Genomic DNA, 20671 nt, shown 5'->3' with positions numbered 1-20671 from the left:
AGTAAGAGCAAAATGGCTCAAATGATAAAGATGATAAAACAGTCATGATTCACTGTATCTTCAATACATATCAATTTATCATAATGCATGCTGCTAAGTTGTAGCGTTATTCTATATCCTAAAAGACAAGCTGGTATAAATTGCAACTGAATCATACAGTAGGCTATGTATTGGCTTTGATAATACTCGGTAGTTATTCACAAAAGATGAGTCAACCATGGCGGGAACTCAACCCCAATCGAGCCATAAGGGAGAGCAGGGACTGCAGCGGTTCAGTGATATCGCCACTACTAGAGAGATGGTTGGCAGTCTCTGCACATTTAGGATTTAAGAAGCGTTTGACAGTAGACTACATAGAAAACAGCAAGTTACTGACACTGCCAAACACAGTTGAAACAGATGGAGAAATAATTCACATTTTGCGTTCACACTGGCAAACCAAATTCTGATATTTTTGCCATAAATTGGTATTTTGACCAATCACATCACATATTTTCCAGAGCTGATCTGATTGGTCAAAAGACCAATTAGTAAAAACGCCAGTCTAAACGCAGCCAAAGTGTCATTCCGCTGACTGACCTCCTTAAGGCAGTGTTCCCTAGATTTGTGTGTTCAAGAAAAAGAAAGTGGCTGCAAAGTATGGGGCAGAGAGCGTGCTTTCCACTCCTGTTATGGGTTAGCTGACAATAACACCAAAACAATACACACGCTTCAATTGGACAGATGTCCGTGAGTTGTTGTGATTCTGGATGGCCAGATAGCTACCAACAATGACAAGAAACTGCCATGTGGGGATTGGGAATCGTACGTGAGTCATTTAAACTAGTTTAAGCTTGTTCTTGATAACACGTTTTGATTTGAGGTGCTTTGACTGATTTCATGTCTGCTAAAACTCGCAGGCTAGCTAACCAACAACTAACAATGTATTTGAGACAAGTGGTCATTGTGCAAACGTCTTTTCATGTTTTCAATAAACATTGGAGACCAAAATATATAGTTTACATGTTGTCACAAATCTAAGCCAACCCCATCTGTTTTGCCCCATAGTTTTGTAGGTTCGGGAGCTGAAGAAATTCATATTGGTCCCTAAGACCCTCACGAACTTTTACAGGTGCACAGTTTAGAGCGTCCTGTCCATAGGACGGCAACTGCACCGACCGCAACCGCAGGGCTCTCCAGAGGGTGGCGTGGTCTGCCCAACGCATCACCGGGGGACACATACAGCACCCGATGTCCTTCATGATATTTTTCGCCTTCCTGTGACATCAACCAACCGAGCCACGGCCTGTTCACCCCTCTATCATCCAGAAGGCGAGGTCAGTACAGGTGCGTGAAAGCTGGGACGGAGACTGAAAAACCGCTTCTACTGTATTTTAGTCAATGCCACTAAGACATTGCTCATCCTAATATTTAAATATTGTGTGTATTGTTGTGAATTGTTAGATACTACTGCACTCTTGGAGCTAGGAACACAAGCCTTTCGCTACATCTGCTAAATACGTATATGTGACCAATACAATTTGATTTAAACAACCAAACTGGCAATGAGGATTCCCGGGAACACTTGCTGGAGGAAACTCACCATATATGGCCAAAAACGTCATTCGCACGTGGTCAGTTACACACCGAAAACCAGACAACACCATTTCCAGTAATTTGGGAGGGGCGTGGAAAAACTATAGTATTGGTTTAGACGTTTATAATTCTACGATCACTCTATACTTTTCAGTCCAACTGGAATGATCCATGTAAGTAAGGAGTAATTTTAAATTTATTTGAGAGAATTTAGTCATACACAAGAACAAGCTTTTCATTAGAAGTTTCCTCCTTCCCCTTTCAGGATACATATTTTCAGATCCTACCAACTTCCCGCAACAAGGAGGGTTTCCCCAACGTTTGAAAAGTGAACGTGACACTACTCGAACGCTTCGTTCACTTTACCGCTTGCTCTTCATAAAACTCCTCTGGGTTACTTTGCATTCATCGGGGTGGCAGTTTACAATCAAAGATGTACCGGAACTTTGGGGACATGGGCCGCGGAGGCAGCTCTACGTACCCCAACAGCGACTCTGGGTCCCCACACACCGGATCGAGCGCTGTATCCCAGGACACCAGCACCTCAACCACTCAACAACATCAGGTAGGCGGCACACATATGGCTATGTTGATAAACTTTAATAAGAGTAATACATTCTAATTTTTGTTTTGAGTTTTCCCCCAATAATTATATTGCTTAATAGTATTAATTGCAGAATATATTAATAATAGAGTAGTAATGGAATAATAATGACATAAGAAATGTAGTAGGCTAATAATTGTATTATAGCCATGGTGTAAGTCTGATTACCACTGTCTGAGTGTGGGTTTTATGTTGACTTGATACACGTGATGGATGTATTTAACCATTAATTCTCAGTCTGGTTGCCTTTATGTCCTTTATGCCCTGATGCATGCATATGTCCATGTCAAATATCTGGTTCAAAATAATAGTTTTGCTTTAAATCCTTCTGCTTGTCAATCTCTTTACGCTAATCTCGCTCTCTTTTGCTCTCATTATTTTTTTTGCTCTTGCTCTCCTCAGAAGTTCACTGTGGCAGGAGGCAGTCAGTTTATTCCCAGTCTCAACGACATCACTTCCAACCAAGACCTCCAGTGGTTGGTCCAGCCCTCCCTCATCGGTCCAGCTGGCCCCTCGCGGCCTCCACGTCCTCCTTACCCACCTGTAGCAGGAATGAGGTCCTTCAACCCCTCACCTTCCCAACCACACCTTTACAGACCAGGGGTCATAAGGGCCGCGGCAAGTTCTGGAAGCACGACCAGACGCAGGAACGATGAACATGTAAGAATATGTTTTGTCTTTAGCCGGCAGAGTGTGAAACTGTTATTTCAAAAGGTAGGTAGGTATTGTGCCAGAATGTCGGTGGATATTTGACCAAAATGCAGATGAATCGTAAGGTCACTTATCACAACATGCATTTCGAAGAGGTGGTTGTCTTTGAAGAGGTATAGTTTAGTAGGCCATAGTGCTGAGTGATTAGTACCTTTTGAAGTCGGTTTGGTTTCAGTTCGATTTATTTAAAAAATCTCATGGTTTTTGTGTGGGCTGAATGCTTTAACACTGAATAAACCAGTTAATAAAAGTCCCATGATGGTCGTGACTTATCTCTTATTAATCATCATTTATTCACATAACTTTACTTTAATATACTTTAATAAAATATTTGTTTTATTTGATGACTTAATTATTTCATTCTGAGTCATCTCATCTCTGTAGAGCTCTGATGCCTATGCTGTCTGACAAAATCACTATTTTAATAGTTTTTCCAAATAAATAAGGCATACTTTGACTGCTGAATACCAACTATCAATCACTTAGATCAGGGTTTCCCAAACTCGGGCCCTGACTTAGATCATGTATTTTCAAGCTCGCAAAGCAACTGCTTTCTAGCCCTCTCGATCGCGCATTCTCTCTTCTGTCTCCATGTCTGCTCCGCCCCGACAAGTTTAAGCAGGAGCACAATGGATTATGGTCATTGTAGTTAATTACAACATTTTCTGAGCTAAACTGTAGAATATTGGCCTGGTGGAAACTACACCTCCCTACTACACCGGACAGTTCAGGCTTCATCTGATTTATCTCTACAGGAAAAACAAAATGGAAATCAAATAATTGAACTGACTTCTGTCAATTAGTTCTTTAAAAAAACAGTAGACATTTCGGTTAATCGCTCTGCACTAGTAGACCCTTTTCCGTGTAGTTGTCTTGTTAATAATGCTACACTGGATACAGAGAGGCTTAGAATTCCAGTGCTTCGTTGGGACTGAGAGGGGCATGGAAAGGGGCAACTAGGGACTTCACAGAGGTGTATAGACGGATGGCTGAGTCGGTGTCAGTAGTGAGTAATATCCTGTAGTGTCGGTGACTGACTTATACTTCTGATATGGCAGTGAGACATTACCACACCCATTCTGTCTGATAGGATGAAAACAAAATTACAGAAACAAATATTCCTGAGAGCTCTCTTTTGAATGGGCTAGATTTTTGGGGGGTGAAAATTTGGAAATTCCAGATGATGCAGAGGTTGACCACATCTGTTTCGGTTGACACCTAGGCCTATGTACTTTGGAACAGCTATGTACACTGACCTGCTTTATAATTGTTTGAGATACGCCGCTCATTTGACGTTAGTGACTTATTAGGCTAAGTGCTAGAAAATGAGTGCTTTTATCAGCCTGTTTTTGATTTTGAGACCAAATATAACTGACGTGCGTGCGGGTTCACGAAATGTAAGACGGCAACACATCAAGTAATTATCAAATTGCTTAACTACTATTAGTAGTGCGTTTTTGTTTTCCTTGAGGGTATATGCTTTTTATACCCGTTGGCTATCAGTTACACTTCCAGAATGTGTGGTTGATTGAGCTTGATGGGATGGAAAATGGGCTATCATGTGACTCAGCAGGGGCAAGTCATATGACTCATACCGGAGTCACAACGGGGGTCTGAGTGAATCATCATAATACAGGGGCGGGAAAAATTGCATGTAAAGAAACAAATAACTGGACAAAATGTTAAATTCAATTGGAGGAAGGGCGTGACAAAAGTCTCAGATGTTACAAAATGACGTTGTGAAAGTTTGAATGTAGTGACTCAATTTATACACAAGGTGGTAGTATTTCAAAGCACATTTTAGTAATCTGCTGTTTAGTGCAGTCCCCTTCAGTTGCGTTGAGCTAGATGTCTTTCAAGTTGTAGTACATTTTTGTCAAACTTATTGGTACTTTTTTTCATAGTCATCAAATGTCTTTCTCTCACTTTAGTTGTCCCCAGAGGAGTTGGCAAGACGCAGAATAAGGAGGGAGCGAAACAAACAGGCAGCTGCCAAGTGTCGTAACCGCCGACGTGAGCTGACAGACACGCTGCAAAGTGTAAGTTTAATTTGAAGAGGCTTATTAACATATTTTTTTACGTTTTGTGAATCATATCACCCGTTTATAAGACACTCACATTTAATGTTTTAACTACTGGGGTTTTGTGCCAATTGAAAAAAGAAATAGATTGACAATACAACCCTAACCTTTTCTCTTTCGTTTTCCCTTAGGAGACAGACGAGTTGGAAGTTAAAAAGTCCCATCTGCAGAAGGAGATTGCTCAACTACAGAAGGAGAAAGAAAAGCTAGAGTTGGTCATAGAGGCCCACCGTCCCATTTGCAAGATCCAGGACTCTGACTTGGATTCTGACCCAAGCTCAGGGCTTCCCTCATTAGGAATTAAAATCGAGCCTGAGGACCTACCACGGTCCTCAGTAAAGAGCCAATCAAAGATTAAGAAGCCCAAACCCCAAATTATTATCCCTGCTCGTCCTGTGACATCCTTTACCGTCCCCATAGAATCTGAGTCCCTTCACACCCCAATTCTTATTTCTACTCCATCTCTTACTCCTTTCATGGCTAGTCTGGTCTTCAGTTATCCCTCTGGCTCTCTAGACTCCAGTTCCACTAGTTCATCCCAGGCTCTACCGCCTCTGCCATCTTCCTCTCAACAGGATGTGGCCCAGCAGTCTCGAAACCCCCAGCCCTGTAGTATTGCCCATCGCCGTAGCAGCAGCAGTGGGGACCAATCAGATCACTCCCTAAACTCCCCTACCATCTTCACACTGTGATTTAACGGGCTTCCATATTGGAAAAGACTGAGTGACAACACTGGCAGTTATGAAGATGACGACGATTATGACAACGACATGGGTGCCATACAAAAGCTAACACACTGACACTCACAAAGCATTATGGTGACGCAAACGACTCATATTTAAAGGATTGTATTGTTACACTATTTTTTTTGTTTTCCCTGATGCATTTAACATCTGACTAACTATGTGTTATGCTCAAAACCCAAGAGGTAGAATTGTGCAAATGTTCAAACAAAAATGCATCAGCTTTGTGCACTTTGTCAATAATGGTGATATTTCTGAATTTGAAATGTAGGAACCACAGCAATTTACTGAAGCCTTACATGTTCTGTATGAACACTGGCCTTTATTACCTATAACAACATGGTAATAAACACATTGGTTTTGTTTTAGGATAATCATACATGCGTGCCAAGTTGTAATCTTTCTCATGTATGCTATTTTTATATAAAAAAATGTATACATATTGTAGTTTAATACAATAGAATTTATTTCATTTATGCAAAACCGCATTATTCTGGGAACATATAAGACAACTAAGGCAGGACCATGGGAGTAAATATAGAATATATATAGACATGTATTTGAGTGTGTAGTGTATATTTTTGATAATGTGTTCTCTTTTGACTGTGGGTTTATAGTGGGCAGTGCCTTCATTTTGATGCGATCTTACAAAGCAATGCAATAAAAGACTATAAAGACAAGGTTACGGATGTTGATTTGGTGGTGATCAAGTATGTTTGATAATGTACCGATGCAAATATCACATTGTCAAGTCCAAGCAAATTCTATGCTTTAAAATAGTACAAAAGGGTTAAAGAAAATTCCTTAGTGTTAAACCAATTAGTTAGTAGTTCCATTTTGAATAGATCCTGCTTGATGCTGCTGCCTAGCAACCTTACAGAAGGGGGTAATGGATGCTGGGGAGGAAAGGGAGTGGCAAACTGGCCATTCCTCTATGGTTGTCCTTGTAAAAGGCAAAGAACTGGATCACTGGCAGATACAAACAGATGAAAAGAACACATTAACATTTCAGATGTGCCGAGTATGAAAGATAACGAGCAAGAAGAAAATGAGGTCACAATGAGACATCTTGGTTTGATTGAATGGGAAAGCATGTTTACAGTAAGAGGGAGTCCAGGAAAGTAGAGGAGTAGATCATAATGAGTCTAGTAAATGGAGAACTGTTTACCATGACCCTGATTCCTGAACACAAGAGTTCTCTTGTTACTGTACTTCTCGCAAATGAAGTGAGTCACTCACTCACACGGGGCCCAGAGAGCATATGATAAGTATAGGGGTTAGAAGAGAGAGTGCCTATGTGTGTTCCTCGCTGTCAAAGGAGCTCTCTGTGTTTCACTAAGTTGATGAAAGTGTTACTGTCCACTCCAGATCTCCTTGCTGTGCAAACAGGTCCAACAATACATCTGATGAATATCCACAATGTCAGGCTGTATGACATGGACAGGAACATCAATCAACTGCAGTCTGGGACAAACAGATCGCGAGATCAATCAATCACTCACGTTACACCATGTAAAATGGCCTTCCTGCACACACAAAGGTCATAACACGATTGAGTGTCTCAGCCAGTGTATTTAAAGGTCTTCAATGCACTACGAGCAGCCCACCAATTAAAGCCAAAAAAGCAAATCTTATCCAATCCAGGAGCATGTTCTATATGCACAAAACAGAAATGTGTATTCATTAATGAAGTAATACTGATAGGTCAAGTTAATGAAGACAATGAGAGAGTAGCTCTACAGAATTACCACAAAACATGAGTTATATTGGGATCCTGACTACTGGCAACTTATACAGAGAATGTGAAGCAGTTATAATAAACATAACAATAATAAAGAAATGTGTCTTGCCTAGTCGCCAGCATCTATAAATCCATCATCTCGTAAACTCCAGTCTAGACCTACCAGTTTGATACAAAAGTGGCTGGTTGAGAACTGCCTGGGCAGTTCAGTTCTGAGTGAGTTCAGTTCATAGGTGCAGGTGTAAGACACAAACCAGCGGTGCCATGTTTAGTGTATTGTACAGCCTAAATTACTGTAGCACACTATGTCTCTCGTGCAATTTCAGTGTAAAACTGAAGGGCTGCCAAGACAGCGCTGATAATACACAATTTCATTGTTAGTTTGTGTTTTCATACACACAGCACTCCAATCCTGACCTGAGGGACTGAATGCATAATCTACATGATTTAAATGTTATTTAAAGGTCTCTCACAAAAAAACTCACCCTTCAAATTTTTCAATGGTTTTGGATATCATGTACTAGTACGGCTCAAATCTGTGTTGAGATATGAATCTACAGGGATCCATGGTAGCTTTGTCCAGTGCAATACGGTGCCAGGACAGTCCAGTGCATGAGATAACATCCTAACTCAACCTCCTTCCAACAACACCTTCTAATGTTAACCATATACAGTCTCAATCACTGAAAAGAGGAAAACCTCTGACAAGATTGTTCAAAAAAATAAATACAAATTGAGAAATTATAATTCCAAAAAATCTTGATCTTTAGTGTCTAATGTCTCTGTAGGGCTGTCATCTTTCCACGAAAAAGCATTTTTATTTTCTCTTCAGGGTTCTTTTTCAAGTTTTCGTTAGGACAGCAGCAGGTGCTGAAGGCACACCTGACTGGCTGCCATTTTGGAGATGTTGCTGTATTTCGTGTAATATGCTATCTTCTTAAAAGAATCCCAACAAAGTTCGTGTTCTAGCAATGAATGCTGTAAACAATTATATTCCTACAATGTCAACATATTTCCTCGACCCATATTTCGCTGTATCGTGCTTTTTCACTAATCAGTGAAAGTATCCAGCTCTGTTCCATCTTCAGTCATCCGGTGAGCAAACCAGGTGGAGCTGGTCCGGACTACCAACGCTCCCAGTGCTTGAACTTCCATCCCCGAGGTCTCGGGACACCATGCACGGCAGGTTGAGCTCAGTGGATCCACCCGGACTGGAGTCACTCCTGCTGACACACTCCTCCTCCAGGACCAGACAGAGCTCTTTCAGGTCCAGATTCTCCTTCACTAATCCGTCTTGCATGCGCTCTAGGTCGGACAGTTTTTTCAAGTAGCCGCCCAGATCCTCACGCATCACTTTGGCTGCGTGGTGACCGAACAGCTGCCATTCCCGGGCCAGTTTATTCACCTTTAGTCGGTCATCGTCAAGAAAACAGCACAAGTCGCGCAGTTCTGTGTTTTCTTCCTGGAGACGCTGGTTGATGGTTTTTAACTCCCTGATCTCAAGCAGGTGGCCTTGTAATTGTTTGTTGACTTCTTTTATCAGCCGTCCACGCTGGATAAGAGCAGAGATCTTTTCAGACTCCTCTTTACGCAGTCGCCTCACCAGTTCTTCTTTAGAGCAGGCGAGTAAATCCTCGTCAGACATCTTTGACAACTCTCTGTTGTAAATCTCACTGTCACTCCCCATATTGTTTTAACTGATTGTAATACAATAACCTGAGAAAAAATGACTTTCCTGATTACAGGCAGTTGAGGGTAAAATAACTGTAGCCTTTAATTCCTGGGATGCTCTGCAATGGGGCATGAAAAGCAAGCTTTTTAGTCTGCCCTGAATTGTGACTATCAACTGTCTCTTTCCCACCTTTGAAACAAATGTAGGCCAACAGCAATTCTTGGCTTTGCCTATGGATAATGGGAACAGTGCACATGTTTCACATGATGAAATTGACGTTTTTCTATGAGCTATAAAATGCCCTGAACAAGGTCGCTATTGCTATAACAAAACCAAGCAACAATGGCAATATTTGTTCTATCAAATGTCAATCAATCACTCTCAAATCTCACATGATAATCTGTGATTAGAGGCCTTAATGAAACAAGTATGCATTACTGTCTGTCCTGTTTCCCCTTTCTTTTCCTTGGTTACCGTCGGCAGGGTGAGGTTTTCATGCTGCTTCAATCCGTTATTTCGTTTTTATTGTAGCTGGCTCGTAATCCTATAACGCAAAACCTTGGACAAAGATATGACAATGTTCTTTCACTGAGATCTTCACGTCTTTTCAGAAAAGACCTGCTGCAGAGCATCTGCGTTCGTTGTCCGAGTAAATGTTGTATTCCCTCTGTTTGACGGATTTGTTCATGGCATAACATGCATTCCTTTTGATTATGAACCTATGAGAGGCAGTCATTTGAAATTCACCATAGAAAAACAATCAAACCATAAGGCTTTGAAGTCACTCAAAAAACATGAATCCAGACTCATGCTTGTCCTATTGCGTGGTGTGTGAAGGATAACAATGTCCGCCTTCTTCACTGTCACTTATCAAACGGATGTCTCCTCTCTCTCAAACTCGGTTTTTCTCTCCACTCTGTGAATTTCAGAAAATGACGCCCATTTAAAAAATAATGGGATTGTGCTTTTTACTCTCCCCTCACATAAAAAGTAATAGAAGTGTCAAATCATCATCCACAGGCGAGGCTTATCAAAACAACACGGATAAACACAATAAAAATGTACGAAATCGATACAGACCACTTCTTTGGAAGATATGCTCGGCTTAACATTGAAGATAAAAATATACAGTACATTGAAGTAAAAAAAAGCGGACTATTATCCTACAGTATGTCGTTATGAGCATTCAAATCTGGTTGTCTGATTGCGGTTGTGAAGGAGGCGCTGTAGGAATGTCCCCTCTGCTGAAGCCGTCTCCCCCTCTCCCTTTCCGTTTGGTTTTCCTTTACGGTAAAATAATAGCTTACGTATTGTGTCCAGTGGAAAGAAATGACATCACACATGCAATTTGAGTGCATGTGTTTATGGGCATACTCATTTTTTGTGTTCACATTTGTGTTCAAATCCATGTATAGACCTAATCTATAAAATACACACAAAGAATAGGCTATATATCATAGTATCTTTTTAGTCTATCGTTTTTTTAATATTCATTTTTTAATATATATTTTTAAAGACTTCCTGCACTCTGCACCCGCCCCCCCCCCCGCCCCCCCCAAGCTTTGGCCCCCTCTCTCTCTCTCTCTCTCTCTCTCTCTCTCTCTCTCACACATACACACACACACACACACCACACACACACACAAAGCAGAATATGACACAAAGGTATCAGCATCACACTTTGACGCATAACAAGAAGTGTAGCACAGTTACAGTGTACACAGTTTCATATACACAGTTTCATATACACAGATTCATATACACAGACAGAAAGTGTGACAAATGGCTCTTCTAAGGTTTAAGCTGCGGCATTCGGCTCTATCCTTCCGCCCTCCACTTCCTACTCTATTGTTTCAGTGAGGCCTTAACAATATAGGGTGTTAGCCAGGACTGGGGTTCGCTTGGGACAGAATCAGGGCACTGTGAGGTTAGCTAACAGAAGGGCTGGAACTGAGAGAGGGAGGGGGTTGGCTGGTTTGCAGTGAGTGGTGTAAAACAAAAAGACAGTTGACTATGTAGTTTTTCTCTTTTGTAATTTTGAAAGGACACAGACAGATAAAGCAAAAGAAGGATGGGAGGGGTGAGGAGAGGGATTTGGTGAGATTTAGTCAGATTCATCTCTGTGGGGGAAGTGTGCAATGCGCACACACACACCACAATTCCTCATAGTATCTTTCTACTCTTTACTATTTTATTTGTGTTTATTATTTGAAAATAACAGTTCTGATTTTCCTTTTTAAATAATTTGATTGAGTAATGCGGCGTTCCTAACCAATTGGGAAGTGGGAATTTACCACCATCTAATTACATGGAAGACTCTAAATGGATAAAACCCATTTTGGCATGGACATTGCCATTGAGGGCTACCACCATTTTAAAGTAGTCAACTGAGTGCGTCGTCCTGTGGGTGAAGGAAGGATTTACATGATTCCATCCGGGTCATCAGGAGGAATCAGTCAAATAATGATTCTTGTGAGCAAACATTCCATAACTGTAGGTGGCAGTAAATGACCAACCGTGGCTTTATACCCATTCAAACAACACACTCTAGATGGTAGTATGCACCCTTTCAGTTTGTTTGCCAACTCGTAAAGTAGTAGTAAAAAGAAAAATGTACTACTTCAAAATGGAGATGGTCTCAATGGCACTGCCCGTGCACCCACAGACATCATAATGGGACATATATAAAGATGATATCTCTATCATTCTCTATGTTTACCACATACAACTGGGAAAATTCTATTTGAACGGCCCTCCAACTGGTAGTTACTAGTGGGAAACCCGTCTGTCATCCTTAAGCTTCTCTCACACATCTCCCACATGGTGACTGCTGACAGCGATAACAGCATAACAACATTTTCAGCAGTTAAATGCAACTCCAAAACATTATTGTTTAAAAGCAATCTATTAATATGCTTTTTGAACAATATTATTTGTTTAAAAGCCTGATAGCTGTACTTTTAGTTTATGGTTGACACAACTTGTTGGCCATTAGCCAATCGGCGCTTCTCAACGAGTTCAAAGCATGTGAATGCATCCAACTGGTATTTACAACTTCACAATTCCCACCTCCTACTTGGAGCTCAAGGATGATAGATGAGTTTCCCACTAGTAATTACCAGTTGGAGGGCCATTGGTATGAGGTTCTTAACTTGGAATGCAGTGTTTGGTTTTCGCCAGACATAATGGGAACCATCTCAACCAAAAAGTTGACTGAAGTTTTCCAAAAAACACCTGGAAGCACCTGGATGATCATCAAGACTCTTGGAAGAATGTTCTATGGATAGATGACACTGCATTCCACAGTAGGAACCTCATATCAACGGTCAAGCATGGTGGTGGTAGTGTGATGATTTGAGGATGCTTTGCTGCCTCAGGACCATGGATGATTTGCCTTAAAAAAGGAACCATGAATTCTGCTCTGTATCAGATACAGTGGGGCAAAAAAGTATTTAGTCAGCCACCAATTGTGCAAGTTCTCCCACTTAAAAAGATGAGAGAGGCCTGTAATTAGGTACACTTCAACTATGACAGACAAAATTTATTGTAGGATTTTTAATTTATTTATTTGCAAATTATGGTGGGAAAAAAGTATTGGGTCACCTACAAACAAGCAAGATTTCTGGCTCTCACAGACGTGTAACTTCTTCTTTAAGAGGCTCCTCTGTCCTCCACTCATTACCTGTATTAAGTCTCTTCTTCTTATCGGTGTCCTTTAGTAGTGGTTTCTTTACAGAAATTAGACCATGAAGGCCTGATTCACGCAGTCTCCTATGAACAGTTGATGTTGAGACGTGTCTGTTACTTGACTCCAGGAAGCATTTATTTTGGCTGCAATCTGAGGTGCAGTTAATTGCTGATTTCTGAGGCTGGTAACTCTAATGAACTTATCCTCTGCAGCAGAGGTAACGCTGGGTCTTCCTTTCCTGTGGCGGTCCTCATGAGAGCCAGTTTCATCATAGCTCTCAATGATTTTTGTGACTGCACTTGAAGAAACTTTCTTGAAATGTTCCCGGGTTGACTGACTGCTATCTTCTGTATACCACCCCTACCTAGGAAAGAAATTCCACAAATCAACGTTTAACAAGTCACACCTGTTAATTGAAATGCTTTCCAGGTGACTACCTCATGAAGCTGGTTGAGAAAATGCCAAGAGTGTTATCAAGGCAACGTGTGACTACGTTGAAGATTCTAAAATATATTTTTATTTGTTTAACACTTTTTTGGTTACTACATGATTCCATATATGTTATTCCATAGTTTTGATGTCTTCACTGTTATTTTACAATGTAGAAAAAACCCTTGAATGAGTATGTGTGTCCAAACTTTTGACTGGTACTGTGTATACTCTACCGTTCAAAAGTTTTGGGTCACTTTAAAATGTCCTTATTTTTTAAAGAAAAGCACATTTTTTGTCCATTAAAATAACATCAAATTGATCAGAAATACAGTGTAGATATTGTTAGTGTTGTAAATTACTATTGTAGCTGGAAACGGCTGATTTTGAATGAAATATCTACATAGGCGTACAGAGGCCTTAGTGAAGAGGTGACTCCGGGATGCTGGCAATCTAGGCAGAGTTGCAAAGAAAAAGCCATATCTCAGACTGGACGGAGGAACTCTGCCTAGAAGGCCAGCATGCCGGAGTTGCCTCTTCACTGTTGAGACTGGTGTTTTGCGGATACTATTTAATGAAGCTGCCAGTTGAAGACTTTTCAGGACCCTATCTTTCACAGATAATTAGTAAAAATCCAAATAACTTCACAGATCTTCATTGTACAGGGATTAAACACCGTTTCCCATGCTTGTTCAATGAACCATAAACAATTAATGAACATGCACCTGTGGAACGGTCGTTAAGACACTAACAGCTTACAGACGGTAGGCAATTAAGGTTACAGTTATGAAAATGTAGGACACTAAAGAGGCCTTTCTACTGACTCTGAAAAACACCAAAAGAAAGATGCCCAGGGTCCCTGCTCATCTGCATGAACATGCCTTAGGCATGCTGCAAGGAGGCATGAGAACTGCAGATGTGGCCAGGGCAATACATTTCAATATCAGTACTGTGAGACTCCTAAGACAGCACTACAGGAAGACAGGACGGACAGCTGATCGTCCTCGCAGTGACGGACCACGTGTAACAACACCTGCACAGGAACATCACACCTGCGGGACAGGTACAGGATGGCAACAACAACTGCTCGAATTACACCAAAAATGCACAATCCCTCCATCAGTGTTCAGACTGTCTGCAATAGGCTGAGAGAGGCTGGACTGAGGGCTTGTAAGGCCTGTTGTAAGGCAGGTCCTCACTAGACATCACCGGCAACAATGTCGCCTATGGGCACAAACCCACCATCGCTGGACCAGACAGGACTGGCAAAAAGTGCTCTTCACTGACGAGTCGCGGTTTTCTCACCAGGGCTGATGGTCGGATTTGCGTTTATCATCGAAGGAATGAGCGTTACACTGAGGCCTGTACTCTGGGGCGGGATCGATTTTGGAGGTGGAGGGTCCGTCATGGTCTGGGGCGGTGTGTCACGGCATCATTGGACTGAGCTTGTTGTCATTGCAGGCAATCTCAACATTGTGCGTTACAGGGAACACATCCTCTTCCCTCATGTGGTACCCTTCCTGCAGGCTCATCCTGACATGACCCTCCAGCATGACAATATCACCAGCCATACTGCTCATTCTGTGCATGATTTCCTGCAAGACAGGAATGTCAGTGTTCTGCCATAGCCAGGGAAGAGCCCGGATCTCAATCCCATTGAGCACGTCTGGGACCTGTTGGATCGGAGGGTGAGGGCTAGGGCCAATCCCCCAGAAATGTCCGGGAACTTGCAGGTGCCTTGGTGGAAGAGTAGGGTAACATCTCACAGCAAGAACTGGCAAATCTGGTGCAGTCCATGAGGAGGAGATGCACTGCAGTACTTTTTGGTCACACCAGATACTGACTGTTACTTTTGATTATTCCATTTCTGTAGTCACATGTCTGTGGAACTTGTTCAGTTTATGTCTCAGTTGTTGAATCTTATGTTCATACAAATATTTACACGTTAAGTTTGCTGAAAATAAACGCAGTTGACAGTGAGAGGACGTTTCTTTTTTTGCTGAGTTTATATATAAGTTGACACCTGCTCATCGAACATCTCGTTCTAAATCATTGGCATTAATATAGAATTGGTCCCCCCTTTGAAGCTGTAACTGCCTCCACTCTTCTGGGAAGACTTTCCACTAGATGCAGGAACATTGCTGCGGGGACTTGCTTCCATTAAGCCACAAGAGCATAAGTGAGGTTGGGCACTGATGTTGAGTGATTAGGCCTGGCTCACAGTCGGCGTTCCAATTCCTCCCAAAGGTGTTCGATGGGGTTGAAGTCACGGCTCCGTGCAGGCCAGTCAAGTTCTTCCACACCTATCTCGATAAACCATTTCTGTATGGACCTCAAATTGTGCATGGGGGCATTGTCATGCTGAAACAGGAAAGGGTTTTCCCCAAATTGTTTCCACAAAGTTGGATGCACAGGATCGTCTAGAATGTCATTGTATGTTGTAGCGTTAAGATTTCCCTCACTGGAATTAAGGGGCCTAGCCTAAACCATGAAAAACAGCCCCAGATCATTATTCCTCCAACAAACTTTACAGTTGGCACTATGTTTAGCCTGGACTGATGGTTTCCCATGTGAACAGCATCCAAACTTATCATGTTGGACAATTTTGAAAGTCAGAATGAAATTATGAAAGAGGTCATTTTAATGTGAGATATTCATCTTACAACGTACAACCAAAACAGAATGGCATTTGGAGTATACAGAAGGTGCTTTAGGTCTTGACTTGGAGGGGTATCATGTTATCATCATGGCTAAACCAGTTGGACATTACAAGCATCTAGCCTAATCTGAATCCTAAAGAAACCCGCCCCTCCTCACAGACCCCTTTTTCTACACGTGACATTTCTGAGAATGTACCACGTGTACAATGTACCAATTCTAGCTTGGCATGGCAACAGGACTATAATGAAAGCCAGAAAGAAAATAACACAAGAGGCCTTTGGCAGTATTTCTTGCATTTCCATGAGTGATCAAAAAGGATTTTCTCATGGCTCTCTTGTCTCACTGCAGCAGACATATAGTGAGCAATATGTTTAGAACATTGAATTGCAGAAACGCAATAGGCCATATATAGAATAGTGAGAATTGCAATGCATATAGTGTAGGCACCTAAGTATCGTGATATTGTATTGTGAGGTCCCTGGTGATATTCACCCTTTTTTTCATGGTTTGTCACAAACTGTATTCCCACATATACCATTTTAGAAACAACTGCTGTAAAAGATGGGCCTTGTTGTATTTGTGTCTGTGTACATTCCCTCTGAACTTAAAGGATATTAAAGAACAGTATTTTTAACAGCCAGATGTCTAGAGCTCCACAAGGGCTCGGATATCATCTACGCATGAAGTCTTCCTCTCTCTGGGGAAGCCAAAAGCCTTCTCCACCAGATTCTGCTTCTGACTCTTGATGCTGTTCTCCTCACTGTGCAGTCTGAGCAGGCTAGACATTACAGCCTCCACCTTGGAGCTGCTCCTCCAGTTCTCTGAGAGGTTGCTCTCCTCCTCTTCCTGAGGAAACTCCACCAGCTCATTGGCATTGATCTGGCCTCTGCACAGAGGGCACCACGTCTGCTCCTGCTTGGTACATATGACCTCTGCGCTGCAGAGTCTGCAGTAGACCTGTGTGCACAGTGCGCGGTGAAGGGCAAAAGGACAGTCCAGACACACAGCACACTCCTCATCAGAGCCACTGCCCAGCACCAGCCTCAGCATCTCTATCAGATGCCCTCTCAACTCTGCAGGAGTCACAGCTACCACACCTGTGTGTTTAGTGGTCTTGCCCAGTAGGGGTAGCAGCAGAACCGTCTCAGTATGACCAGAATAACTAAAACATCCACGTAGTTCCTGAGGAAGGACCCCTCCACAACGTGCCTGCGGATGGTGGTGCGTCCCTCTGCGCGTGCCATCACCACCTCTTCTATACTAATGCTCCTTTCCGGCAGAGAGAACAGAGGCTGCCCACACACATGGCTGGTCTTTGTACAACGCAGCGTGATACACTTCACCAGAGCCTGCAGGTTCTGAAGGCCGGTCCTGTCCCCCGATTGTAACAGGTCTCTATATGACTCTGTTTTACCATTCTCTCATGTCGAATGGTTTCAGACGCAGAGACGCCACCAGCATCCACAGATCCCTCTGAAATGACAAAAACTTAAATACTAAGTGTTAACGGAAGGGGATGCAAATAGCCTGGCTAGTCTATATTAAACAAGGTTATCATGTGATGACAGGGGAGGACCTAGTCAAATTAATGGTAGGCTTTATGTGGCTAGGCCTATGTGTAGCTATCTGCAATATTATTACCCCCCCCCCCCCCACACACACATTTTTTTACGCTGCTCCCCTACTGGGAAATCATCATTTTCCATTTGATTAAGATATTATGGCGCAATTACTGTAGCTACATGTGCTTACCTCTATGCGGCACAGACTTCAATCTGTGAGAAGCATAAATTACCAATAGTTTAGTAAGCTAGCTAGCTAGATGAGTTGATAACGTTAGCTAACAGTCGCTCACAGCAAACAGTACTCTCAATGATGATAGCTACTTTAACAGCCTAGGTTAGTTAATGTTAGTTTAGTAGATTATAGCCACGTGAATGTTAGACAGCAATAACAAGCTAGTATACATCTACGAAGAACTTAGGTAGCTACACCAAAGACACAGCTCAAAGTGAAAGGCAAAATGATAGCCTAACTGTAACGTCCGTTGTTTGAAGGAGACCAAGGTGCAGCGTAATTTGTGGTCATCATATTTATTTAAATGAGAACCAGCAACAAAATAACAACGTGAACCCAAAAGACCGTTCCGTAGGCTACAAGAGCTGTACAAAAACAAGATCCCACAACATAGGTGGGAAAAAAGACTACCTAAGTATGATTCCCAATCAGAGACAACGATAGACAGCTGCCTCTGATTGGGAACCACACTCGGCCAAATACACAAAGAAATACAAAACATAGGATGCCCACCCCACATCACACCCTGACCTCACCAAATAGAGAAATAAAACAGCTCTCTAAGGTCAGGGCGTGACACTAACTGAACTTCCTTACCGTCATCTCTCCCGACCAAGACCACACACATGGAAAGTTTGAAATCACAGCAGCCAAACAAAATAAAATAAAATAGTATTTGTCACATGCGCTGAATACAATAGGTGTAGACCTTACTGTGAAATGCTTTTAAGAAAATAGTTTACCAAAAATGTACCAAATAAACTAAAGTTAAAAATAGTTACACAATGGGGGGGGGTCAATGCAAATAGTCCAGGTAGCCATTTGATCAGCTGTTCAGCAGTCTTATGGTTTGGGGGTAGAAGCTGTTAAGGAGCCTTTTTGACCTAGATTGGCGCTCCAGTACCGCTTGCTGTGCGGTAGCAGAGAGAACAGTCCATGAATAGGGTGGCTGGAGTCTTTGGAAGTTTTTAATGCCTCCTCTGACACAGGAATCAGGAGGATATAATTATGGTCAGATTTGCCAAATGGAGGGCGAGGGAGAGCTTTGTATGCATCTCTGTGTGTGGAAAAAAAGGTGGTCCCTCTGGTTGCACAAGTGACTTGATGGTAGAAATGAGATAAAGCGGATTTAAGTTTCCCTGCATTAAAGTCCCTGGCCACTAGCAGCGCCGCCTCTGGATGAGCATTTTCTTGTTTGCTTATGGCGGTATACAGCTCGTTGACTGCCGTCTTAGTGCCAACATCGGTTTGTGGTGGTAAATAGACAGCTACGAAAAATCTAGATGAAAACTCTTGGTAAATAGTTTGGTCTACAGCTTACTCTTACTCAGGCGAGCAAAACCGTAAAACTTCTTTAATATTAGATTTTGCCCACAAGCTGTTATTGACAAATAGACACAGACCACCACCCCTTGTCTTACCGGAGGTAGCTGTTCTGTCTTGCCGATGCAAGGAAAACCCAGCCAACTGTATATTATCTATGTCGTCGTTCAGCCACGGCTCAGTGAAACACAAGATATTACTGTTTTTAATGTCCTGTTGGTAGGATAGTCTCGAACGGAGCTCATCCAGTTTATTCTCCAATGATTGCACGTTGGCCAATAGGACGTATGGTAGAGACGGGATCAGAATTGTCCAGTGCGAGAGAGGCAGGTTGAGCTGGCTAGAGTAGTGCAGAAGATGTCATATGCTGAGACAGTGAAGAAAGTAGAGGAGGATGGGTCAAGGGTGAGGTATCCTGAGAGGATTCCTGTGAGTAGTAGATCTGTGCCAGCACAGAGGGATAGGCCAACGAGTGATATACAGTATGCTTCAGTAAGGTTGGCTTCTTAGCGTTCATTGCAATGGTTGTCAATTGTACCACAGAAATGGAACGTGAATCACAGAGAATAGATGTTGTGGTGGCAGCTGCAGAGAAGTATTTGGGTATACCAGACTTGACTTCAGAAAAGTTACAGGGTGTGTTGACTGGTGGTGTCCTGTTCTCCCAGGCCTTTGGCATGGTGCAGTGGCAGATAGGGTTGAAGTAGTGAAATGTGTAAGGTAATTAAAAATATATTTTTATTTTATTTTTCCCGTTCCCCCTTTTGTATCACAAAGTGTAATAGATGCAATGTTCCCTCTAAGCTGTGTGTGTGCATTCAGGACTGCCGTGCAGAGCACAGAAGCCCACAGAGAGAAGCATAAGATTGAACTTCACTCAACTTTCTATAGTTTTCCCTGTTCGGTAGTTAACACTATCAACATTTCCCTTTACTGTGGCAATTGTGATTGATTAAATGCAATATTAGCTACTTCAATTCAACATACCGAAAACAAAACAAACTATGCAATAGATTTTCTTGTAGGCAGAACGCATCAGAGTAGGATTCTACTGCTCATGACAGCCTGTAGTCTAGACAGACCGGTGCTGCATAACCAATCAGAGCTGCAGTAGGCCTATATGCAAATAGACCATTGCCATAAATTAATCTGTGCCATTTACTTAGAACTGGACGGTTTTTACAGCTGTGGTCTTTAGTAATGTGCTTGTTTTGAGATCAAAGCAAGAGCTGCATGTAGCCACGTGCACATTTTGTTCATATCCTTTGCTAGTTAGTGACTTATTAGCCCAGTTATAGATAATTTGTAGTCAGCAATGAGCACAAAACATGTACATTTCTGTCTTAAAGGGGCAGTGTTGTATTTTGAGACAGGCTTGAATAAGCCAATAGGCAGAGGGTAGAATAATTTGTCTGATTCTCTGTAATAATGGTATGTGAATCATGTATTTTAGTTTATAAAGTGGTTTCTTGCATCAAACAACACAAACATTTTCAGTCACCTACTTGTCTGAAGGACAAGTGGATAAAGGTTCATGTCAAGCCCTGCATGTTTTTTTTTCTCTCATAAGTCTCATGGATTGTAGACCTACATTGAACGCCACACATTGGCTGCTACTGTAGGCTGAATGATAGAACAGCTATTTC

At 42.0% G+C, this 20671-nt stretch overlaps 2 protein-coding genes across 6 annotated transcripts; one reads left to right on the top strand and one right to left on the bottom strand.

The window, feature by feature from the left end:
• Window positions 1-559: 559 nt before the first annotated feature.
• On the top strand, window positions 560-7727 carry LOC109864749 (fos-related antigen 1). Of its 5 annotated transcripts, none has more exons than XM_031797845.1 (6): window positions 560-804; window positions 1048-1316; window positions 1841-2140; window positions 2582-2839; window positions 4822-4929; window positions 5103-7727. In XM_031797845.1, the coding sequence occupies exons 3-6, from the start codon at window positions 2009-2011 to the stop codon at window positions 5661-5663; spliced, it is 1059 nt and encodes a 352-aa protein (XP_031653705.1). In that variant the 5' UTR covers window positions 560-804; window positions 1048-1316; window positions 1841-2008; the 3' UTR covers window positions 5664-7727. The 5 variants fall into 5 exon arrangements, with proteins under 5 accessions (XP_031653705.1, XP_031653703.1, XP_020308259.1 ...); XM_031797843.1 differs by having other exon boundaries at window positions 1048-1326; XM_020452670.2 differs by having other exon boundaries at window positions 560-808; window positions 1048-1326.
• ccdc85b (coiled-coil domain containing 85B) lies at window positions 6163-10442 on the bottom strand. Its single transcript, XM_020452671.2, has one exon. The coding sequence runs from the start codon at window positions 9140-9142 to the stop codon at window positions 8540-8542; it is 603 nt and encodes a 200-aa protein (XP_020308260.1). The 5' UTR covers window positions 9143-10442; the 3' UTR covers window positions 6163-8539.
• Between the last annotated feature and the right edge of the window lie 10229 nt (window positions 10443-20671).

The sequence above is a fragment of the Oncorhynchus kisutch genome, linkage group LG19, assembly GCF_002021735.2.
Source record: "Oncorhynchus kisutch isolate 150728-3 linkage group LG19, Okis_V2, whole genome shotgun sequence".
Taxonomy (NCBI): domain Eukaryota; kingdom Metazoa; phylum Chordata; class Actinopteri; order Salmoniformes; family Salmonidae; genus Oncorhynchus; species Oncorhynchus kisutch.
This window is presented reverse-complemented; position numbering and strand designations above follow the sequence as displayed.